Source organism: Chaetodon auriga, chromosome 20, assembly GCF_051107435.1.
Source record: "Chaetodon auriga isolate fChaAug3 chromosome 20, fChaAug3.hap1, whole genome shotgun sequence".
Classification (NCBI taxonomy): Eukaryota; Metazoa; Chordata; class Actinopteri; order Chaetodontiformes; family Chaetodontidae; genus Chaetodon; species Chaetodon auriga.
In genome coordinates, this window is record NC_135093.1 from 21,084,915 (window position 1) to 21,110,131 (window position 25,217).

The window sequence follows — 25,217 nt, forward strand, 5'->3', positions numbered from 1 at the left end:
TGTGTATGTGTGTGGCCATGTAGTATTCATGTTGTGGGAACATAAATCTGTTTACACGGTCACATTGTGCGGACTTGCTATAGTTGTGGGGACAAAATGCAGGTCCCCATAATGTAAATAATTAAATTTTAGGGTGAAAACTTAGGTTAAGGTTAGGGTAAGGTTAAGGTAAGGTAAGGTTAGGTTTAGGTTAAGGTTAGCGTAAGGGTAATGGTTTGCCAAGTAGTGGTTCTTGTTATGGTTAGGGTAAATCTCCAGGAAATGAACGAGTCACTAATGTCCCCCAAAGGTGATGAAAACCAAACTCTGTGTGTGTGTGTGTGTGTGTGTGTGTGTGTGTGTGTGGGGGGGGGGGGGGGGGGGGGGGGGGGTGCATGTTCCCTGATATATCAGCAGAAGAGCAGTTAAAACAGAGGAATGTTGAGCTTATTTCCTACTGCATCTATTTTGGCAGCTCCACTGCACGACCACACAGTAACTATAATAACCACAACACTCCCGTGACTGTTGACTAATAAAAAAAATGAATTATTTGACTTGGTGAGCTCTTTGTGACACAATTTGAATATACTCTACACATACATAGTTGTGACTTTTTGCCTCATTTTTCACCCAGTTCATAATACTCATTTTTGCACTACACTGCAGTTAGGTTTGGGTTAGTCACTGCTTGTGACTGTTGGCCTGGGGAGATCAGCACACAGCCATGTACTACACTGCACCTCTGTGATATATGGAGTCAGCTAAGATCTTCACAGGGAGGACATTGCATGCAGGGGTTTCCTGCAGTACCCCCTTTACCACCATTCCAGCCGAACCAACCAATGAGAGGTGACACCTAAATGGATGATGGTGGATTATGTCACCCAAATATGTGCCCACGCACTGAGCCTTGGGGTGCAACTCGGTTACAAAGGCAGGGTGGGATTTAGAGCCTCTGATTCAGAAATAAATGTGAGATTTTTTCTTTTTGAATCTGTACTGATTTGTTCTTAAAACTTCTTCAATTATTCTGCATCTGTATTGCCTGTTGTGTCAGCCATGCCAGCATGCCAGGTGCTGTACAACCCTCCCAGAAATGAATGTAGCTCACTTTAATGTTCATCAGTTGCAAATGGACTCACTTTCTCTCGCACCCATGCACAACGCAGGGCAGAACTCAGTAGAGTTGAAGGTGAAATAAAAGCAGACACACACAGGTGCTCCCAGTCTGCTGATTGATGCTGCAAACCCACTACCTCTACCTCCTTCTTCCTCTGTTTTTAACTGCAAGTAACGTCAAACCTTTAGGTTTCACTGACAATTCAAAAAGCCACATGAAGAAAATGTGATAGATATCGCATTTTTTTAATGGTGTTCAGATATGTCAGACCACCAGTCTGCCACTGATGTTCAATTTCTTAATGTAATTAGTATTGTATGCACAGCATTGTCTATTTCGCAAATTGTTTGGTCAAACATCAAACCAATGCACCCGAAACCAGCAGGATGATATGTGATTTTGACTGAATTTTATCACCAACATTTTGACTACTGAATGCTTTTTGAATTTAAACAGACAAAAATGCCCCAGATGTGATGTCATTGTCTCAACTTTTGAAAAGGTGTGCAAAACTCCCCACTGGTGCAGTGAGTCACCTTCTATTGGGATACATGGGTCCAGGGTTCGGTCCTACTTGCCATCAGTGTTGGGCAAGTGCTTTAGTGCTTTACATTTTATCAGCTACTTTCATTTGAATTCAATAAGTTACTTTACAAAATGACTGTCTGTAGAGTAATGCATTACTGATTACTTTTGCGTTACTGTCACCAAAATAACAGCAGAAGTGTTATATTTGGCTGCATATTGCACTTATATTCTGGCTTCTAATAATAAATAAATTAATAAAATAATGCATTTGTAATAACCACTACCATAGCCTCTTAATAACCTGGTCTTTGTGACAATGTTAGTTTACCTTATGACTGGTTTACCACCATCTGAGTTGCATTTCTTTAAAATGGCAAATTATACTGTATAAACACATTTTTAATACAGTATAAATGTTATAGTTTCTTAGTTCTAACCTGTTTTTTTTTATGAGGGTTTGTGATAAAATGTATGTGACAGCCTTGTGAACATTCAATAATTCCATTTGATGAACATCCAAAACAAATCTATAACACAGAAGGTTATGACTTGGTGTTAATACCAAGTCATATAATCACTGGGCAGTACAGGTATATGTGTGGCATATGTGTGTGTGTGTGTGTGTGTGTGTGTGTGTGTGTGTGTGTGTGTGTGTGTGTGTGTGTGTGTGTGTGTGTGTGCCGGTGGCTAAAAAGTGGCTTGTGGCCTTTTGCTCCAGTTTAACACAATCTGCCCGCTGACAGTAATGTGTGCTCTCTTGCTTTCTCTGCTGATTGAAATAGTAACTTCATCTTTGAATTAATCAAATAAGTCAGCTTTTTGCCCCAAATCTAAACACGTTAATCCTTAATTTATGCATGTGAAAATCTATTTTCTCCTCTTTTCTTCCAGATGCCCATTGGTCATCATGAACCTGACCTCCAGCTCTAATTCTATGCACTTCCTTAGCAACAGTTTTCCTGGTATGAGAGACCAGCCTGATACCACCATCATAGCTGAGCCCGCCCACTTAGGTACTGTCTACAGCACTTAGTATCTTTATAACAACTAAGTAATACAGATTGTGAAATTTGTGCACATTTTAAATTGTCTTTGTGAAACCATTTAATAAAACGATATGTAGAGTGGAGCAAGAAACCAAAGAGATTATACAAAGTATATGAAAAATAAAATCAGGAAGGCAGGGTAAGAAGTAAAAGCAGTTGTTAGAAGTAGTAAGAGCTGATGAATTAAAAAAAATGGAGGATACAATCAGCAGTACAAAAAAAGTACAAGTACATGAAACTGATGAAAAAGATTTTATTTTATTTTTTTTTTTTTTGGGGGGGGGCTTTTTAGCCTTTATGATGGAGACAGCTGAAGGTGTGATAGGAAAGAAGGCAGAGAAAGGGGACAACACACAGCAAATGAGCCTCAGGTCGGAGCCAAACCTGCGGCCATTGCAGAGGAGTGATAGCCTCAATACATGAGGTGCAAACCCTGCCAACTGAGCTATAGGGGCGCCCAGTGATGAAAAAGATTTGAACTAATCTTAATGGTTTAAGCTTAAGCTACTTGTTTCTCCACATTTTCAGGTGGCTCCTCTTACCAAGAGTTGGCCATATTATCTGACAGTGTTGGTGGGTTCGGGCAGCATAATGTCAGTTATGTCTCAAGGCAAGGAGGAAACTTCACTGATTCACCAGGTAACGGGACATTAATGCTGCCAGCAGAGGATTTTGACCCATTAGGAGGACATACTATCTGGCAGGTAACAATCAGCTGTTCTCCTTCATAATGAGATATAATGAGAGTTTTAGACACATATAAATGTTGGTAATAGATACCTCATACGGTTTACCACCTAAATATGCAGAGATGAGACATGTGTACACTCTAGATTGCAAGCACTCCAAAAGAGCTGGCAGGGTAATCCTGTGTAAATTCCATGGCTTCAGTAGTGAAGAATTCTAACCACCAGACAAACATTCAGCTGCACTCTTCACATGATTACTCCAAAGCTCCAGGGAATTTATGGCTCATTTGAACCAGTCGTTTACAGTTGGTGCTCCAAGATAAACTTTGCATCTAAGGAAAGCTATGAGAGATGTCTAAATTAATTAATTAATGACTTGATTCTTTCTCTGTTAAGTACTAAGGTTAAATTTTAGTCAATCCTCCATCCATTCTCATTATGTTTTATAAGAGATGATGATGATGAAAAGATGACTATAAATTTGCAATTGCCAGATTAAGAGATGAGTATGAGTATCATATATACATAAAAATGTCAGTTTCGGTGTGAGTGGCAGAAATTACTTACTGTACATGGTGAACACAAGATGACCCTACTTTAACAGCACTCTTCCTGACAGATAGTTATAGCATCATTGAATGCAATTTTCATCTAAACCTTGAAGGATAGTTTTGAAAATTATAATGCAGCAGAATGTTACTACTTCTTCAAGGCACTGACAGCATCATTTAATACAAGTAAAGCAGCAGATTTTGTGCTCTGACATGGTTTACATCATGACTCCTGAAGTTGTAATACTTGTCTTCAGACATTCCCAAAGCTAGAAATTCAATTAAGAAATTTTTTGGAAATTTGTGTCAGCCAACAGATTAATTTTTAAAAATCAAATACAAATTCCTGTAGATGCTGATATTCACTAGAGACTCAGCACAAGATTACTTATTACTTATTTTCCTCTGCATAATGGTGTTCCAGTATTGAACTGAGCCGCTTTAAGTAAATACCCAAAACCATATATTCCAAACTTACCATGATAGTATCCAGCAGTCCAGATAATTTCAATTTGATATGGCTAAGGTTCCGACAATCTGTCAATAATCCAATTCAGTGGCATTTGCTGCCCAGTGCATTTTCTTCACGAAAACTGTTTTATTAATAAAGATAATTCAAAGCCCCCTAACATCTACACATTTTTAATATGTGGTTTTTGTTGATTTTTTGAAAGTCAACACTATTCACACTTGATTTTCAGAACATGAACAATAAACTAGGTTTGTCTTTTGAGGATTTGAGTCCTTATTACAAAAATCAGTATCTTACACATTGTAATGCACCTAACCATTCTCTCTGTTCTTTCTCTTCTGACCTCCTCATCTTCAGGTCATCATCATTGTCTTCCTCACTGGATCACTTTCTCTTCTCACTGTTGTTGGCAACATCCTAGTGTTGGTGTCATTTAAGATCAATAAGGCACTGAAGACAGTGAACAACTACTATCTGCTTAGCCTAGCATTTGCTGACCTGACCATTGGTACACTGTCAATGAACCTGTATACCACCTACATCATCATGGACCAGTGGGCTCTGGGGCCAGTGGTCTGTGACTTGTGGCTTGCGATAGACTACGTGGCCAGTAACGCCTCAGTCATGAACCTGCTTGTCATCAGCTTTGACAGGTAGCATAACATGATTTTTTTTGTTTGTTTGTTTGTTGATAAACGTAATTAAAAGTCCTTTGATGCACCCTCATTTACTGTTGGTGCTACCCTCATGAAAAACCAATATAATAAAATAAGATAGGACACCTATGAAGGCTCATATCTACTGGAATATTAGAAGGCGTTATTCTGATTACTTAGCGGTGTACAGTGTTCTACCTTTGAATGGCTCAGAGTATCCAAATCACACAAAGCATAGATTTCTACGTGATATAATGTTGAGAGCCATAGGAAAATGGGGTATATGTAAAGTCCCTTATGTAGAAGCTTAAATAGAATGACTGTTGACAGTGGTACTATCAAGAAAGACACTATTGCATGACATAATTACAGTTACTCTGTATGTATACAGTTGCCTGTTTTCTTTCTGTATCTCTTAGGTACTTCTCTGTGACCAGACCTTTGACCTACCGGGCCAAGCGTACGACCAAGCGGGCCATGACCATGATTGGATTAGCCTGGTCCATCTCTTTCATTCTCTGGGCCCCAGCCATCTTGTTCTGGCAGTACATTGTGGGTGAGCGAACAGTCCAGCCTAATGAGTGCTACATCCAGTTCCTGTCTGAGCCCATCATTACATTCTGCACTGCCATTGCTGCATTCTACTTGCCAGTAACTATTATGGCATTCCTGTTTTGGAAGATCTATCAGGAAACAGAGAAGCGTGCAAAAGATGTACAAGGTCTCAAGGGATCTGGGGCGGGGGGTGGTAGTGGAAAAGCTGGTGGAGAAAGTGCAACTAACAGCCAGAAGGACTCATCAGCCATGCTACGCCAAATGAGCTCTCAAAGCTGCAGCAGCTATGAACTAAATCAGTCCGCTTCAGAGAAGAACAACAAGGACAATGTCAGCGTATCAGGAGGAATGAGAAGCAGAGGGAGGTGTGGCGCGTTATGCTTTTGGTTTTCATCACTATTGCCAGGTTTCCATGCATCCAAAAAGTCAGTCAACACCACAACAACTACAGTGGGAGAGGCAGAGCAGAGCAGCTGTGACAGCTTTAACAACAATGAAGCTGGGACATATGGGGACCAGTCAGGTTCAGAGGAAGAGGCTGATGGGGCAGGCCCATCAAGGTCTCCAACAGGTGGGATATAACTCTACTAAGCGGTCTTGTTTGCATGATTTACATAAAAATGATATAAACATAATGTCTAATCTATCTATCTATCTATCTATCTATCTATCTATCTATCTAGATGGTAAGAAATGTAGAAAGATGAAGAAAAACAAGGATAAACATCAATCAACATCCAACAAAAGTGGAAAAGGGTCACAATCAAACCCTGCCACCTCATCACCTGCTGACCAATCACCTGCAGCCATCACTATGAAAGATGCAGCAATGGCCAAACGCTTTGCCTCAAAGGCCAAGACAGAGATTAACAAGCGCAAGAATGAAAAAAAAGCAAATGAGAAGAAAGCAGCACGGACACTCAGCGCCATCCTGTTTGCCTTCATTACGACATGGTTACCATACAACATCATGGTGTTGGTCAACACTTTCTGCCAGGACTGTATTCCAGAAACTCTTTGGGCTCTGGGCTACTGGTTGTGCTATGTCAACAGCACAGTCAACCCCATGTGCTATGCCCTGTGTAACAAGACCTTCCGGACAACTTTCAGGGATATTTTGATGTGCCAGTGGAATCAAAAGAAGAACAAGCCTAATTTCAATCAGAGGAAGGCTGTGGCTTTCAAGAAAAAAGACCAAATGTAGAGTGACAAATTATTTGGTGGCTCTGTCTCTAAAGATATGTTTTCCTGATTGGAATGCAGCATACAAACCTCAAATTTCCGGGAAAACATCCTGAACTGAATTTGCTAACCAAAGCTTAATTTAACCTTACAGGAAGTTTTGCCAAGCAAGCAGAGGGCCCAAAGATCTGGTCTCTGGTCCCCAGAGGATGAATTGGAGGTTTTTGGTGGGCCAGTGAACTTTGCTTCCAGGCCACAGTGTGCACTTGTACACAACAATTACCAAAATCTAATGGGCAGATTTCTGCTCCAAGTTGATAAACCATTTAAATTTATCCATGAGCCTCTGGAGGTGCTATCCGCACCTCAATTTGTCAATTGCAAAAGAAAAAAAAAAAAAAAAGAAAAAAAAAAAAAGAAGAAGAAGAAGAAGAAAAAAGAACAGTATAATGTTCATTATGTTTTAGACTTTTTCACTATAAATACAAGCGGAGATGTATTAATTATTTTCTGCTCTGACGATGGAATAATATAATAACGGTATGGTGTAAAGAAATGAACTTCTCGAGGGATGTACAACCGTAAGAGCCTTGTGGCAAAATAAAAGTAACCCAGCGTTTGTCTTTTTTTAAAGCTGATGTTACCTGGATAATTTAGTTCAGCTTACATATGCCATATAATTAAAAAAAATAGAGCTTTTTTATTTTGAAAGATTTTAAGTAGGGTAATTACATTTCTGCAGTCAGTGAAAATAAATCAGTAAAGAGTGTAAAAACCCAGTTCAATGAGCGCCAAGAGCTCCCAGTAAAAAGCATCACAGCTTCTCAGTTTTGGTAATGACATTGTAGTTATGGAACTACAAGGTTAACTTTGTTTTTCTTACAAAGAGAATAAATAATGTTTATTAGAGATTTGGTAGCCAGTTTACTCTCTATTGAAATATTGCATTGCTAAAAAGGAAAACCTGGATGTCAGCCATGACACACAGTCAGTTGCCAAATCATTTGGTACACCTGGCTTATTTGTTGAAACTGTTATATGGAGTCTTTATGGTCATTTTGAAGGATGGAGTTTGTGTTTCTCTTGAACTGTATTGTGTTTTTGACAGGTGTTTATGCTCACAGGTGTTCACAGCGATGTATTGTCAACTGAAAAACACAACACTGTGTGACACTGACTTTTGTCCGGTTTATTGTGTGCACATCTGTGAAAATATAGAAGTGCAATAACATGAATGCCCAGTGCACATTTGGAAATAATGTAACAGCGTCACGTCAAATGTGGCATGCATGTTAGGAGGGCCGTGTTTATTGCAACAGCAGTGTTGGTACCTATGGACAAAACATGACAAAGCACAATTTAAGCTGCCAGTGGCAGGGAAGAAAATGGGCAGGTTTTCATGATCTAACCCCAACTGAGTTAACAATTCCCTGTTCTGTTGGTTATAACACAAGAAATAAATTACTCAACATGAAATGATGTGTGTCAGTCAACTTGCAAAGCTTGTAATGCTGTTGCCTATTTCACCTTGAAATCTTAGAAAAAGCAAGAAAAAGATTGTCCATCAATTAGTAGTTTCTTCATTTTCATTCGGTGTATTCTGTGTCGTTCATAGACAGCACACTCAGAAATTCTATGATTAAGTCTGCATGATGACTTTTTATGAATACGTTTTGTTATTTTCCTGTGTCAATGTAATACCAACGATGCATGTATTTTCAAAACACTGTTAGACTTAGTATGTGGTCTACAAAGGGACATGGTATAGTGTATTGCACATCATGATGGTCAACTTTAAACTGACTAAACATTAACAAAGCAATTCTAAACACAATTTATTGTGGTGAGCTGTGTTCAGGGTGAGTGACTGAACTAAATAAATATGAACTGTATGTTTTTCCTCAGTTTCCACAGACCAATGGACAACCTGTGTTCTCCCTCTATGTATCCAGTATTAACTTTTTTTATTAACAGTCATGTTTCTCTTTTGCCAGATGGTATCAAACACTTCAGACCACATCATCCTTTCTGATCCACCTCTGTTCTTTTCACATTGATAAGAATATGAGAATATTTCTTAGAGTTGCCTGCTGCTGTGAAATAATTTACACATGGTTTTGAAAACAAAGAATAAATACTTTGCACTCGTGCATTCACTGTGTTAAAGGTTTCCTGTGGAGTTTACACCTCCAGTAGTGCAATGGAACTGTTTTTCTATGAGTTTGTCCCCTTTTGTTTATCTCATTCATGCTTATGAAGCACATTCCTCACACAGTTCTATTAACGACCGATATTAAAGAAGGCTGTTAGCTTGTCAACATGGATGTAAACAATAAAGGATTCAAAATGCTTTAAAAATCTGCTTTGCAAATGTTTTATGAGGAAATTCATGGCCTGGACATGTTTGTTAGAGTTCAAAGATACAAAAGATGTGTTTTGGTGAGTAAAATGGTAGGTTAACATAACCTTTGTTTGTTTACAATAAAACTCCACTGGGCACCTTTAATGTCCCACTCAGCTCTGTACAGAAAGTCATTTTTTTGCATTGCCCCCATTGCAGATTGTAGTTCACATGTATATATGTAAGTTTAAAGTCAATAAAATGAAATTATAACCTTTCAAATATTTATTCATGATTGCTGAAAATATTCTAAAAGATTCTGAAAAATTGTGTGACACTATTGCAACTCTGGATCTGTAATAATGGTACAATAACACCATCATGTGGCTTTAAGATGAAACTGCCAAATTGTTATTGTCAAACTGACTTTATTAAATGGCTAGAATACATGTTGTACACATGACAATCATGAAAGATTTTGCCATATATGACATTCAAGACTGATGTCAGGTTTTTTGTTTTTACAATAACTGAAATATTTATTAAACAACTAAAAATGATATTTATTTTTTTTTCTACACATTAGTGCAAAACTAAACAAAAAATATTTCACCCACTGCAGTTTTATGGTGTAAAGGCAAAGAACAGTAAAGAGAACACGATGAAATCCGATTTTATCATCTTCGAACATAGTAATCAATATTTTTCTTTGTTTAAGGATCTACCAGCAATAAAGTGACAGGAAAAGGGTGGATGAGGTGTTGTGCTTGGCCGGGGTAACTCCAAAAGAAGTCTACATTAAAGATGCATGATTCTAATTAAACTGCTTTTACATGAGTTAAGGTTCTTCTAGTCTATTGTCTTGTATTGTCTGCACTTTGACGTTTTGCGTTAGATATAAAATAGCATCTTAGCAATGACATTCAGCTGAATGGTTGATATCACCATTATAAACTGTAGCCTTATGTTGGCCACTCTTGGTCTTTGGCCTCTATTATTCAACTGTCCACACAGTTTTTTCAACATACTGTGTTCAGTATTTAAGGGGTGCTTAAGTTCATAAATGACTTAATTACTGTATTTTGTGACCGAGTTATGTTTGAGGTTTAATCACTTAAAGTTGACATGGGGTATGAAAATTCCTTATGAACTGTATAATCATTTTATGATAGCACACAGCTGTCACCCTTTGGTTCACTTCAGTTGTTAACAAGCATCAGAAAAAAAATGGAATGACTCCCATTATACGAAGGACCTTTGGCATATAAAACTTCATATAGAAAAATTAAACTGATCCCCCATGATAAAAAGAGCTAACATGGGTAAGAAATTCATAACTGAACAATTACATTACCAAGACAAATGAGCAAACTCTGTCTGCTGAGGAAGAACATGCGATGTGGTGGTAAGCTTCAGAACAGCTACTGAGGGGACCTTTTATCATTTCAACTAAATTGATCTTAAAGATAGATAGTGTTTTTCAATAAAATCAGCATGAAAATCGATGAAAAATTATAAACCTAAAACCATTGTTGAATGACCATTTTGTTAATTAAAGAAAATATCTCACTGATAATTTTATATGAATAATCAGTAGTGTTTGTGTTAACTGTTAAACAGAAAATGAAGGCTGTTTTGGGCTTTGAAGAACCAGTATCCTGCAGTGATGGAGAGCTGCAGAAGAGGTCCCTTTATTGAAGCCAAGCCCACACTCAGCACTATGGGTAATGTAGGCAGGAGTCTGTACAGCAGGGTGTGCATTTCTATCCTCACCACCTTTTTTCCAGCAGGCTTGTCTTTGTGTCCCCATCCCAGTCCCTCTTCATCTCTCCCAGTCTGCCTCCCTGTGACATCTCCACTGAGCATGCAGTGCCTGCGTCACTAGTTTCAGCAGATGGAGAAGAGGAAGGGGGGAGGGGGGTAAGACAGGGAAAGGGGAGGAGGAAAAGGGAGCTGTATCCCTCTCTTGCATCAGCGTCAACATCACTGCCACGCCAGCCTTCGTCACCGGAAAACAACGAGGAAGATCATCGCACAACAGAGCTGAAAAAAAAAAAAAAATCACCATCAGCAGCAGCTCCTCCTCCTCCACCAGACGCGCATCCACAGATTAGGCTAAAACGGTTACCTTCCCCAGGCACAGGCATCTAAAGGCTCCCCTAGGCAGGAGGAGCTCTCCCAGGTATGACCTGAGAGGAGAGGAAGAAGCCATCCGACACTCTTCACCGACATGGGCAACCAGGAGGCTAAGCAAAAGAAAGCTGCAGCAGCATCGGGTAATGGAAGCTACCCTTCACTGGATGAAGGATGGAGAGAGGGAGGAGGGGACACGACAAAAAAGGGAGGAAAGAAACTCGGTAAGCATGGAGGTAAAGGAGCAGGCAGCAGTGGAGGAGGAGGAGGAGGGGGCATGCATGGCACAGTACCAGGAAAGAAGAAAAACAAATCTGAGTCCAAGTCCTCTGTTTTCTCCATCCGGAAAAGAAAGGGCAATCTGAAAGGGAAAGGAGATGCATGTTCGTCAGTAACAGGCTCAAAGGAGGACGTTTTAGCATCTCAACATGACGAACTGGACAGCACAAAAACACCTGAAATGTCTGCAGATGAGCTCGGACAGTCAGACACTGAGGCTGCTTATCATGAGAAGAAAAAGAAACTGGAGCAAGGGAGAAAGGATGGAAATGGAGGAGAGCAGAAGCAAGAGATGCAGCGGAAAGCCTCGACAGCAGCAACATCTCCCACAGAGGATGGAGGGCAGAAGGGAGGGAGCTCGGGGTCCGACACAGATATCTACAGCTTCCACTCAGCAGCTGACCACGAGGATTTGCTAGCAGATATCCAGCTTGCTATAAGGCTCCAGCACCAGCAGCATGGGGGAGTTAACTCAATTGTGGAAACAGCGAAAGAAGGAGAAAAAGATTTGAGCTGGGGAGGAGGAGAAGGGAGGAAGAAGCAGAGTAATGGGGTAGTTCAAGTAAGTCCTCCTGAGATGCTTGACCTGACCCCAGAATTAGAACTGGGGTCTGATGCTCTGTCATTCCTAGAGACGGCTACTCTATCTGGCTCTGTCAAGCACATGGACCAGCCACCAACACTACACATCCCCCTCCACACAGAGGTGCACGAGAGGAAGGAGGAGAAAGAAAAGGAAGAGGTGGAGCATCCGGAGCTAAATGGGAAGGGGCAGTGGGAGAGGGAGACAGAAGCCTCTCTTTGTGTTGCCACAGGCACAAAAGACCAGCATGCTTGGCTGCAGCAGCCCCCTCACACAGCCATCACCATGGCTACTGCTGGGGGGGCAGCAGTCAGCCCGGTTACCATAACAACCAGTGGTAACAGCTTCCCTGATCTCACATTTGACAGTCATGGGAAAACCCCAGGGGGGAAGGAGGAAGCAAGAGGTGAAACCCGACAGGAGGATGACAGAGAGCCTGTGGTGGATGTAAATCTCAGTCCTCCACCCACAGACAGCCACAACAAAACTCCTGAACCCACTGAAGGGCTGAGCTCAGGGACTATGTTTGAAGAAGGCGAGGGTCACTTGGGCTCCGGTACCAGTGCAGAGTCCCTTGAGGACTGCCTGAGTGCTGAATCTGAATCCAACCTCTCTGCTGCAGCCAGCACCAGGGCCTCCCCTTCCAATCAGCAACACAGTAGGAGGAGCAGTGTGTGCTTCACCACACTGCCTCCCCAGGAGAGCCCCACATTGGCCAAACGACTCCTCAGGTCCACCCACTCATCTAACTCCTCTAGCCCTGTGGTGAAACCCTACCCTCCCATCTTCCCCTCCTACATCAAGACAACCACCAGACAGCTCAGCTCCCCAGGACAGTCCCCAGCCCTGTCCCCCTCCCACAGTCCCTTGTCCCCGCGCAGAGCCCATCATCACCTCCACAGGTATCTGTGGTGTTGCAGCATGTTTATTATGAATTTAAAACTTTTGTTTTACCTTTGACATGACAGTATACCAGCACTTTTAATGAATTTGGTTTTGAACTATCATCAGGTGATGTTAATCAGGGTTGCAGATAAAGTGGATTCAGTTTGTTTGATTGAAGGGTATTACTATTTACTGCAACTTGGGCATCTCTCCTATTGGTAAATAATAACCAAGTTAATTGTTGAAGTCTTAGAATGCAGTATTGATAAAAGAAGACAGACATGGCAACAAGCCTGAGGAGTCTGATGATTAGACAGGTTTTAAACAAACCCCTAGTTTGTCAAACTTGGTACATAAAATGGCAAAAGAAGTTGGAAATGAAAAACAATGTTGTCATATCTGATAGAAGTAATACCCAAAGCTATAAAATAAAACCAAGATGTAATAAGCAGGAACTGATCACTCATCACTAAGCCCTGCTATGCCTTTTCAAGCAGTCCAATTCCACACTGAACATATGGAGTTAACAATCATGGTGGCAGATCCACCATCAAAATAGACAAAAAGTGTTCAAAGTTGTTGGTCAGTGACCATCTATTTTTCTTAAATTATTACTGTTGCTGGCAGATTTAATCGGCTGCAGCTAGCTACAGTTGCAATCAAAATTATCCAACCCCCATTGCATATTAGGCTTATTGGCAAAATGTACAATTTTTCAGTTGTTTGCAACAAAGTAGACAAGAACAGTTGAAATAGTTTAATAAAACTAATATTACCATGATTTTTATCCAAATTCAACAGAAAGAAATGCTACTTTTAATCACCACTGCAGTCTCAAAATCATTCAACCCCTTGTCTCAAGCACACCTCCTCCAACTACTCAAAATTACCCAACCCCCTGTTTCAAGCACACTTAGTGCAACTAATCAAGGGCTTCATTAGTTCAGGTGTGCTTGAGATAGAACGAATTAAATAGAATGAAAAGAATTGTCCAAAAGTTCAGAGATCATTGCCTTGCACAAACAAGGAAAAGGCTACAAAAAGATAGCAAAAGCTCTGAATGTTCCTAGAGATACAGTTGGAAGCATAGTTTGCAAGTTCAAAGTTAAAGGAACAATGGCTGTACTACCTGGACGTGGCAGAAAGAGGAAACTATCAGCGGCTGCCACCAGATTCCTGAGGAGGCAAGTGGTCAAAAACCCTCAAGTGACTGCAAAACACCTGCAGCAAGACTTGGTGGCAGCAGGCACTGTGGTTTCAGTTTGCACAGTAAGGCGCATACTAAACACTGAAGGGCTCCATGCCCGGACTCAACAAAGTACACCACTACTGACACAAAAGCACAATAAAAGTTGGCTCCAATATGCTCAAAACCATATAAATAAGCCACAGAAGTCTTGGAATTCTATTCTTTGGAGCAATGAAACAAAACTGTAACTTTTCGGGCCTATGGAACAGTGGTCTGTCTGGAGGAAGAAGAATGAAGCATATGCTGAAAAGAACACCCTGCCCACAGTGACGCATGGCAGTGGCTCAGTGATGCTTTGGGGCTGCTTTGCTGCCTCTGGCACTGGAAACCTGCAGCATGTGGTGGGCACGATGGATTCAGTCAAGTGTCAGGAAATCTTAGGAAAAGACATCATGCCATCTGTGAGGAAGCTGAAGCTTGGCCGTCATTGGACATTCCAAAAGGACAATGATCCCAAGCATAGCTCAAAGTCCACTAAGGCTTGGTTTCAGAAGAGGAAATGGAAGATTCTAGAGTGGCTGTCACAGTCGCCTGACTTGAACCCCATAGAAAATCTCTGGTGGGATTTGAAGAAGGCGGTTGCAAAATGCACACCCAAGAATATTACTGAACTGGAGGCTATTGCCCATGAGAAATGGGCTAAGGAACGCTGTCAGAACCTGGTGTCTGGCTATGCATCAAATTTGCAGCAGGTCATAACAGCAAAAGGGTGCTCTACTAAGTATTGAAGATGCTTGTCATGAAGGGGTTGAATAATTTTGAGACTGCAGTAGTCATTAAAAGTAGCATTTTGTGTTGAATTTGGATCAAAACTACTACTACTACTACACTACATACATGATAAAATCTGAGTAATGATCCAAAAAAGACTGAGGCTAAAGCTAAGCGGCCTCAGGTCCCTAGCCTGACCATTTGATCTGCTGATCAGTTGATCCTCCATGTAAAAGTCATGGGAATAAAAGAACAGCAATATTCTTCTTTTGCGATTCGAGGAAGTTAGTTAATATTTCTGCAGTACCATTAGAAAACATACACCATTCAGAAGTTTACTATAAGGTAACATAGAGATTTGATCTGTTTTCTTGTTAATATTCTCAAACAGTATTTCACTTTTGTTAAGATATACTTTGAGGATGAGGACGAATCATTTGGGTGTGGCAAATGTGTCTCTGGTAATTCTGACCAAAGCCAAAAAATGCTCAGATCTGATATTGTAGCAACTGGGACCAGTGTTACTCTAGCCTCCATGCTATGGGTGATTCAGTCCTGAACAGGGCTGTAATCCAGGGCTGTAATGTCATTTGTAAACCCATGAAATATTGTACGTAAACAAATACACTGTTGTTACACTTGATTTAACATCATTTAAAGAAGCCATTAGACAGGGACTACTGAGTATTGCTCTCAATACAGCCTCATGCACACCATCTCAGAATGTGAAAATTATCACAACAGTGTTTTACATGAGTTATCTTATTTACCAAAAACTGAGATATTCACCCCTTTACCTTAATCTGATCGCAATTTAAAATATTGGTCTCATTTCTGCATAAGCACTGTCATTCAGTGCTTGGTCACTGTTGGATATTTTAAAATAGGCAGCAGGATTCACCCTCTAATAACATTAAATGATGAAATTGATGTGGCATGTATCAGTGGATTCACTGTGACAAGCGGGGGTAAGAGTTCCTAATGTTCATGATGGTCATTAATTAATGCTTCAACAGCAAAATAAGTTTTAAAATCCATCATTGGCATACCCTGAGAGAGAATATTGGCCGAGTGTGCGGCTCTTCCTGTGGATGTGCTGTCATATCTGAATGAAGCCTTACAGAACACAAACGTAACAGATAGATGAAGCTGAAGAATGTCTGAAAAGCCCTTTTTAGTATACCTGTCTATACTGATGGCATTTCTTCAAAGCATCTAATATTATCTTGTATTCTGACTTTCCTGCCTTTTCCACAGCCACACAGCCATTTGTTTTCACTAACCTCCATATAGTGTTAAAGTAAACTTGTAAAGACAAAATGTCCCTGTGATACGCATTCCTTGACACTTAGCATGATGCCTGCTTTTGTTGCTGTCAAAGCCACATAATTGTGTGAAAATGCAGTGTAGACTTTTCAAATGAATGAAATCACTTGCATTGTAAAAAAAAACAAAAAAAACAAAAAAAACAAAAACATACCTTAGACAGCAATAAGGTCTTCTGTGTTTTTTTTTAAGTTGATTTTTACACATGCGTAAATGAATGAAAACCATTGGCTGCTTGAAAAATGTATGTATTTTTATTTTATCATTATATTGTGCTCTAAGTATCTGATGTACTATCAAAGTAAAGCTAACTAGAAATGTAAATGTTGACAGAACGATGGTTGAGGATCATCAAGTCCGTAGGAAGCGCTCTCGGAGCCTTGCTGGGTCTCTGAGTCGCTCGGCTGACTGGACGGAGGAGCTAGAGAGGAGGCTAAGGAGCAGAGAGGAGGATGGAGGAGGCTCTGGAGGTTCAGGAGAATATCTGATGGGCTATAGAGGAGGAGGAAGCCAACCCATCTGTGCTACCAGAAGATCCTCCTGTGGACAGGTTGCTACCTGTGGCTTTCAGGATGTCTTCACAGGTCAGTACAGAATGGTCTCTGTTTATTGTTTCCTCCAGAGAAGAAGAAAGTAGGTGTGCATTAATGGCAAAAAAGTATGCTTGACCTTGATGTCTTCTGATTTTTGAATTGCAAGGTGAGCAGCCTGAAGTCAGCCTTTAGAGGATGGCACTGGTCATCCAAAGTACTAGTAGCCTCTGGTAAGATGGACAAAGTGGAGAGACTGAGCTGGTCCACCTCAATAGTTCTGAGGAAGACGAATAATCTCCTCTAGTTGAAATTTGTGTTTATTGTAACACTGAGTATTCTATGCCTGCAAGTCAGTGAAAACATTTCAAGGGATTTCATTCAAGAGAGACACATGAATGAAGTAAAGATAACTCTTTATTATGGCAGATTATATGTGATAATTAAGTCTTATCAGAAAGTCAGACTCCACAGGGAGATCTTGTAATCAAGGGACATTGCCCTAAACAGCAGCAAGATAAATCACTCCATTGAGTCCAGACACCGGTGGTGGTGATGACTGAGACTGCGTGGTGATGGGGAGGTAGAGGGGTGCATATAACAGCAGCGTGGATGAACTAAAGCAAAGAGAGAATCATATTTAAAAAGACAGCTGCAAGACGATAGACTAACAATGAAGGTGTGTTGCTAAGCTATTGGATAGATGTGACCAGCTGATGAGAATAGCTGATATCTGTATTGACAGCAAGGAAATTATGAGCAATCATGCGTAGGAGAAGTGAATGCAGGATGGTTTGAGAAATAAACCACTGGCCTAAGCATGCACGAGAATTGTCTTCCTGACTGACCTTTAGCTAGAGCTTCATTCAATATAAGATCAATACATGGCAGGTGTGACTCTGTCCATGAGTCCACTTTGTCATACTGTTGGTAGCACTGTTAAGTACTGTTAAGCAGTTTTCTATCAATAAATGCATTAAGGTATTTTTAGTTGGAAACAAGCTCAACCTTTCTTCATTGATCATTGTCTGCTTGTGTGCTGTTCCTTAAATTAACAGCCATATCCTTGTTTTACATACATTTGAGTCAAGAAGCAGGATTTACAGAAATCAACCGCTTGGGCATTTTATACACATTCAAATTTATGAATGGTAGCAGATTACAGGGCTGGAAGGTTGGGATGCATTGTCTTTTGAGGGGTAAGAGGGAGACTGGACATACTATACATTTAAATTCACATAAGAAACCAGATTATTGTGTATAATCAGGTAGAAAATCAGAGAACACATGTACTGACTGTTAGTCTAAATCCCTAGTGTTCTAAGATTACAGTCATCTTTCAGCAGGGAGTTTATTTCTTAGAGTGAACTCCACAGATTTGCAGGTGTAAAGTATTACTGCATATCTGTAAAAAGTTGTATTAAGTCTTTTGTGTCTCCAGAGGGAGCTTTATGACATCTGGTAAATGTCCTTAAGTGATGTCACCAGCCTGCAACTTCCGTCTCTGCTTGAGGCTACATTAGCTGTTGCTGGTGTAACATTTCTGAATCTCACACCAAATGTTGGTGAGCACTTTGCATTGTGGGTAATGTAGACAACAGGGTTTGACAAGAAAGAAGGATGTATGGAGTAAAAGAGATGATATCTCTTGGTCTGCTTCTGCAAAGCATAAAGAATTTCAGATGGTGTACCATAACCTTAAACCTACAATAACTATTTTTCTGGCTACTTGGAGCAGCAGAAACAGGTTATGAACACAACACTGACATATCATCACCTTTTAAGTTGATATGGTGAACTTGTTAGCAAACAGTTATTTATTTGCGATCAGCGGACACCGAAAAATATGATCATTAATTTAGAGCCATGTTTATGTTCACCTGATGAATGTAAGTCCAATATTCAGTCTCTTAGTCCTGCTTTTGTCTCCATTGGCTGTGGCTCAGGTCCAACCAAAAAGTCCATTGCATTCTAAATGAAAGCTGGCAGACACTGTAAGCACTAATGGATTATGAAGGAAGGTTTTAAATTTTAAAACAAACCTCAAGTTTTGCAGGATTCAAACAGGAAAAGAAAAATTGTAAAATCTTGAACTCATAGTGGAACTTACTTTGCTTGTAAGGATTCAATGAAGCAATCAGTTTTACTATTCATAAGTACTTGTGGTTCCCAGGTTGTCACTCACAGTATACAAGCATAAGCCTTTGTTTTCATCACTGTCTTTCCAGGTCGAACTCTACTGGAGAAGCTGTTCTTGCAGCAGCAGCAGGAGGAGCCAGAGGAGGCTGAGAGGCTGTGCTCCAGGATCCTGGCCATGGGTCTCCTGCTGCCATTCACTGACTGCTTCAGAGAGCAGCTGGGAGGCAGCACCGCCCACATCACCTCCACAACATCAGCCAAGTTTGATGTATGTAGTCAAATCCTAGGCCACATTTTTCCCCAACTTTGTACGCAGGTTATGTTTGTTGCAAGTTTTTTTTATGTTCACAATGATAGAGGACTTGTGTTTAAACTTTAACATTCCATTACAATGTAATGTTAATAAGGCATTATAATTCAATTTGTGAAAGACCTGTTTTATGTTACAGAGTTTCAATATGAATTCTCAAATCATCATCAGTTTCTTGTAATGTAGTCCAGCATTTGTGCACACCAGTACTGACATCTGCAATGTGGTGAGGCAGAGCCTACCTACAGTACGTCAGTCGGCTTCTGATTGATTCTGATTGATTTGGCCAGTTGCAGTTGTGTGGCCAGTTGTGGTTGTCTATGCATTAGCAAAGAAGCATGGTGTATTAGCAACATCTAATCCACTCTTTTACTATCATGGTCACAGAGATGATTGGATTGAATGTCAATTGTCATGAAATATAAACCATTTAAAATAGCTTTGCTTCTCCAGCATGACCAGCTGTATACATGGGCAGCAGTCAATCAGCCAACTCACTCTCTGGATCCTTTTGACGGGAAACTACCGGGGCAGCTGAAGGGCCCCTGGCCTCCAGCCAGGCCAGATGGAGACAGTAAGACTGGACTCAAATTCACAGAGGCAGGTAAGAACAACAATTGCACATACTCGATTGTATATATCATAAGCTGTCTCGTTGACTAGCCGGCCTGTGTCTTCCTAATTTGTAGCTCTTATCTTTGTTAGCAGTAAATAATTGACATGAGTCTGACATTTATGACTTTAAAAGTGATAACACTTTGGGATTTCTTCAGAATCTGCATCCACTGATAACGTTCTGGACTAGTTGTGTTGTACCCACTTTTCATTTCTTATAACCTGTTCAGGGTTTACAGTCAACAGTGTTTAGACTGTACACGCAGTGTAGATTGTAGTTGCTTATCTATGGCTGTAATACAAAGACATTGTGTCTTGAGCTACATACAAACAAGGTGGACAAACTTAACAATGGTCTTTGCTACAGATTGGCAGTTTCAGTGTTGTTCAGAGGTTTCCAAGAATCAGCTTGACTTGATTCAAGGGCAACTGTGGTTCAGGAGATGGAGCAGGTTGTCAGAAGGTCGATGGTTCAATGCCTGACTTCTCCAGTCTGCATGTTGAAGTGTCCTTGGGCAAGATACAGAACCCCAAATTACTCCCGATGGCTGTCCCATTAGTGTGTTAATATGTGTGTGTGCATGTGGCATATATTTTAAAGTGCCTTTGAGAGACGTGTGTTATCAGTATTTTTCTCTGACATTGGTATCTTGTTTTCAGTAGTCCTTCACCTTCTAACAGGGGAAGTACACATAGAGAGGTAAAAAGGCAAAGTGTTGGCTAGTAGGAAAAGAGAACATTGTTACTGGCGTCAAAGCCAAGATATCCATGTATGTAAAACTCACTGATTCCTGATCTCCATTCATTTTTTTGCAAAGACCTTGATCTTTGTCTGCTTCTTTATTCCTTTTCCCCCTTTTCCTATCTTCATCTGACTGGGGGATCATCACCTTCATGTTTTGCCATTTTAGAGGACAATCAAGGTGAGTCAGAACTTCTGTATATTGTGGGCTGTATTTTTGTGGTGACTCTAAACCAAAGAATATGCAAATGCTAGCAGATTGACATGTTGTTAGACCCCAGGCAAAGATTCGTCTGCCAGTTTGATAATATCGTAACTTGAAACAAACCTGTCACTCCATGGTGAGTGGAGTGTCCTAGTTGGTAAAAATGCTGACCTGCTCCCTAAGTACAATACTGGTTTCCACTTTGGCCCCTTACTTTAGCTTATCCTTGAGCCCAGTCTGTCTTAGCACAATAGCTGCACTGTTTCAGTGGCTTTATTTGTGATGATGTGTATATAAAAAACATAAAGCTCTTTCATTTTTAATTACTCAAACAAAAGGATCTGGCTACACATTTTATAGTGTAAAATTGCATTTCTTCTTTAAAAAAAAAAAAGTGTCCATTATGCATGAACAACACAGTGACTGTGACAATTTCAGGGTGGTAAACATTCAATAAAACCTTGAAGGGACATAGCTTGAGGTGCGCAGCTTATTTGCAGTGCTGTATATGTAAAATGTTACTCAAATGATTAAGATACTAAGGACCAGCTACAGCTAATTGGCTCAAGAAGATATTCAAAGTCAGGAGATCAGATTATGATTACAATGTATTTTGACCTAATAAAAAAGGATGATGCTGCCTAGTATGACTGGCTGTTCACAATATCACTGGGAAATACTGGTGCTGAGTTAAATGCCCATAAATCAATCAATATAATGCCTATACTGTATGTAAGTTTGATCAACCTATGTAATATGTAACTTCATACATATATATGGTTCACAGTTACCTACAGGAAACTTATGCACCTTCAGAAAGGTGTCTATTGTACTGTGTTGTGCTGACCTGCTGATGTATTTATTTGCTCAGAACACCATGCAGCCATCCTGGATTTGAGGCAACAACAGAAGGAAAGCCAAGAGGTCAGTCACTTTCATTTTCTCTGTTCTACTTGAAACCTGAGGCTAAAATTATTTTCAGCAAAATGTCAGCAGAAAACAGACTAGTGTACAGAGCACAAAGTGAATTCTGTACAGTGTTTCATAGTGTCTATTGTATATTCTATGTTTTCTTCTGCAGTTATGTCTCAATGGACAGTAGGGAGTGTGATAGATTTGAATGAAAAACCATGAACACACTGTAGTGTGGAATGCAAGATTTGGTTACAAATGCTCTGAGAGCCCAGTGCTTTCAGTTTCAATAAGCAATACTTTATACAGAGCACTTAGACTGAAGTACGGCCTGTCCACTATCTGAGAAGCTAATTGAATTGAACTCCGCTGATGTCATGTTATCACATGAAGAAATATCTATTTATTTATTTTTTTATATTAATTTATTAAAGTTCATTATGAAAAGTTTTATTAAAAGATAACTAGAAAGTCTACACTGGAGGAAAAACATAGCTGCACTGGCTTCTATATGTTGGAGGATGTGTCTGTTCTGATCACACCCGACATCATAGCTGGGTGTAATGATTTGCTTGTGTACCAGATGTGATGTAGCTTTGGTACAATAGTGGTCTCAGTGTATCACTGCTGCTACACAGGGTGTGGCAGCTGGCAGAGAGCAAGACTATTAGACCTGGTGAAGTTACTTTAACAAGACAAAGAGTACAGCCATGCTAGCAGCTCTGTGAGGCTGTACTTCGGCACAGCAACGCTTAGAGCTAATTGCTAAAGTCAGCATGCTAACATGCTCACACGGGCAATGCTAATATGTTGATGTTACACAGGATGGAGAAGTTTAACATGTTTATCATGTTCACCAGCCTGAGTTTGACATGTGAATACGCCAACATTTGCTAACAAAACACAAAGTAGCCTACAGCTGACCTGATGATGTTGCTAGTGAAGGGTGAGGAGATAACCAAACCCATTAGGGTCCATCCTCTTGGGCCCACAGTTTTATGGCATCCATTCAAAAGTTATTGAGAGAATTGATACTGGACCAAATTGGTAGATTATAGCTGAAAGACATTGCATGCCACTAGCATGGCCAAAATAACTACATAGTCAATGCAAACAAGTACCCGAGGAAGTCCTAATCACACTTTATAGGACATCTTTCCCTCAAATTTTAATTAATCTTGATCTGACAGAAATTTGTCCTGGTGATTCATATAATTATATATCTTAGGAGTGATTTGCTGGAAAGTGAAATATTTTAGTTTGGTTCCATTGGTGTTCTCACTCATAAATTCAGTACAGATATGAACATATCTAGGACATAAAGATCAGAGCTTTATACCTGTCACAGGAAAATGACATTGCAGTCAAAACACAGCTAATTTACATGAAAATATGAACTGTATGGACAGACAAGCAATGCCAAAACACAGACATGTAATCTAATAGAACCACTCTAATTGGGGTGTACATTCTGTTCTGATATTCTCAAATTAGAGCATTTTCTGTAAATTTTATGACTTGATTTTCATAAAGTCATAATTCTATTTACATACTATAATTACTTTTTCCAAAATATTTAATGTAATAGCATTTTCTGGAAGATTACAACACAATCTTATCTCATATTATGAGAGATGACCTTTTGTCATCAAGTAAATAAATGACTTAATTATAGTAACATTGACAGTACTGTGACATTCTCAAAATAGTAACTTTATTTTCAGCTGTTTTTTTCCCCCCTCCAAACATTAGTTTGTTGAGTTTGTCTCAAAATCACAATTTGCCCCAAAGAGTAGCCCTGGGACTCTGTCGTATGTTTGTGTTAGGTAGATATTCATCCTGTATTTTCTAGCCTGTATCCTCTGTGTGTTTTATTGAGCTAATGGGGTCAGTGTTTATTTGTGTTTGTGATTCTTCATTTGCTGATTCTAAAAGCACATTCTACTAAAAACAGTGCTTCTCTCATTTTTGCTCTACCTCATGATTTCTTTTGATTTGCAGGAGGAATGTGTCCTTTCTTCAACAAAACTGAAAGAAAAACACGTCAATGTCATCCAACAGCTGGAACAAACCATAGAGGACCTCAGGACTAAGATTGCTGAGCTGGAGCGACAGCCCCCTCTGCTGGACAGAGACAGTATGAAACCCACCACATCCACCACAGACAGGGAGTGTGGAGGAGAGGATAGCCTGCTGAGGGTGGTGTGTGATGCTCACCTGCAGACTGAAACATCTCCCGCTCTGGGCTGCTTGGAGGCCAAGTCAGTGCAGACCTCACCCATGGATGACAGCTTTAAGTTCAAAGTGCCTTGTAGTGAGCCGGGTGAAGTCAACGGCTTCCTGCAGCCTCCACCCAGGCAGGATGGTGTCCAGTGTTCATGTCAGCTGCAGCCTCCTCCACCTCCACCCCTTCCAGGAGGAGCAGTACCTGCTCATCCTGTACCAGGACAGACTGTTGCACCTCCTCCACCTCCTCCTCCACCATTACCAGGAGGCTCAATGCCAGCTCCTCCACCTCCACCACCATTACCTCCTGGTTCAGCAGTTCTTCCACCTCCACCTCCACCCCCACCGCCTCCTCCACTTCCTAGTGGCATTGCTCCACCCCTACCTCCTCCTCCTCCTCCGCTTCCTGGTGGGCTTGCTCCACCCCCACCTCCTCCTCCGCTTCCTGGTGGGCTTGCTCCACCCCCACCCCCTCCTCCTCCTCTCCCCGGTGGCATTGCTCCACCTCCTCCTCCATTGCCAGGAATGGGAGGCCCACCCCCGCCACCACCACCACCACCACCACCACCACCTCCAGGCTGTGGACCTCCTCCTCCTCCACCAGGAGCCATCTGTGTTCCTCCCGCACTTCCAGGGGCTCTGGGCTCCCTGCCTCCTCCTTTACCATTGGGACTGTATGCTCTGGGTCTGACCCAAGAGAAACCACCCAGGAAGGCTGTGGTGGAGCCTCCCAGACCCATGAAGCCCCTCTATTGGACCAGGATCCAGCTGCACAGCAAAAAGTAAAGATGTTGTAGCCCAGATATCCTCAAGATGGTGCTGCAGTTTGGTTAAAGTTACTTGCATTTGGAGTCAAAACATCTCTTCTTCATAGTGAAAACATCTGATGCAACAAGAGGTCACAGTTTTTAAAATGGTTTTTATCTCGTTTGAGTTTGGTGCTAAAATCCCAATGGTGTTCTACTAAAATCACCTGTAGACATGATAACCCGAAAGATAACTATTAGAACTATTGGTTTCCTACTGAAGATGTAAATCTTCAAAAACATCTTACAAATACATAGTTTCGTTTTTAAAAAGAGGCTCAGTAATTTCCTAAGACAAGAAGTTATTGTAGTTGCTGTTTAGCAAACAAGATTAAACAGTGCAGTTGGTGGGGACTATTTACAGCAGTGGATTAATCCTGAATATTTGGGGTAGCACGATGGTGTGACTGAACAAAATGGGCTGCAGTGTGTGTGTTAATGGTA

General features: G+C 40.7%; 2 protein-coding genes across 2 annotated transcripts in view; both read left to right on the forward strand.

The window, feature by feature from the left end:
- Positions 1-3,275: 3,275 nt before the first annotated feature.
- Positions 3,276-7,118, forward strand: chrm3b (cholinergic receptor, muscarinic 3b). Its single transcript, XM_076759598.1, has 4 exons — positions 3,276-3,380; positions 4,746-5,041; positions 5,464-6,170; positions 6,283-7,118. The coding sequence occupies exons 1-4, from the start codon at positions 3,330-3,332 to the stop codon at positions 6,801-6,803; spliced, it is 1,575 nt and encodes a 524-aa protein (XP_076615713.1). The 5' UTR covers positions 3,276-3,329; the 3' UTR covers positions 6,804-7,118.
- A 4,224-nt stretch (positions 7,119-11,342) lies between these two features.
- The window catches only part of fmn2b (formin 2b), a 29,911-nt gene continuing 16,036 nt past the window's right edge, over positions 11,343-25,217 (forward strand). The window contains exons 1-7 of the mRNA XM_076759597.1: positions 11,343-13,019; positions 16,622-16,872; positions 19,047-19,225; positions 19,721-19,871; positions 20,794-20,805; positions 21,701-21,753; positions 23,743-24,749. Of these exons, the coding sequence (XP_076615712.1) occupies positions 11,353-13,019; positions 16,622-16,872; positions 19,047-19,225; positions 19,721-19,871; positions 20,794-20,805; positions 21,701-21,753; positions 23,743-24,749 (3,320 nt within the window). The 5' untranslated portion in view covers positions 11,343-11,352. The remainder of the gene's footprint in view (positions 13,020-16,621; positions 16,873-19,046; positions 19,226-19,720; positions 19,872-20,793; positions 20,806-21,700; positions 21,754-23,742; positions 24,750-25,217) is intronic.

What these genes read in the sequence shown, in the direction of transcription:
- chrm3b (XM_076759598.1), top strand. Translation starts at nt 3,330, where the DNA reads ATGCTGCCAGCAGAGGATTTTGACCCATTAGGAGGACATACTATCTGG. An exon ending in GAGGACATACTATCTGGCAG is followed by an intron (nt 3,381 to 4,745) that starts GTAACAATCAGC and finishes CCTCATCTTCAG; the next exon opens with GTCATCATCATTGTCTTCCT. An exon ending in CTTGTCATCAGCTTTGACAG is followed by an intron (nt 5,042 to 5,463) that starts GTAGCATAACAT and finishes TGTATCTCTTAG; the next exon opens with GTACTTCTCTGTGACCAGAC.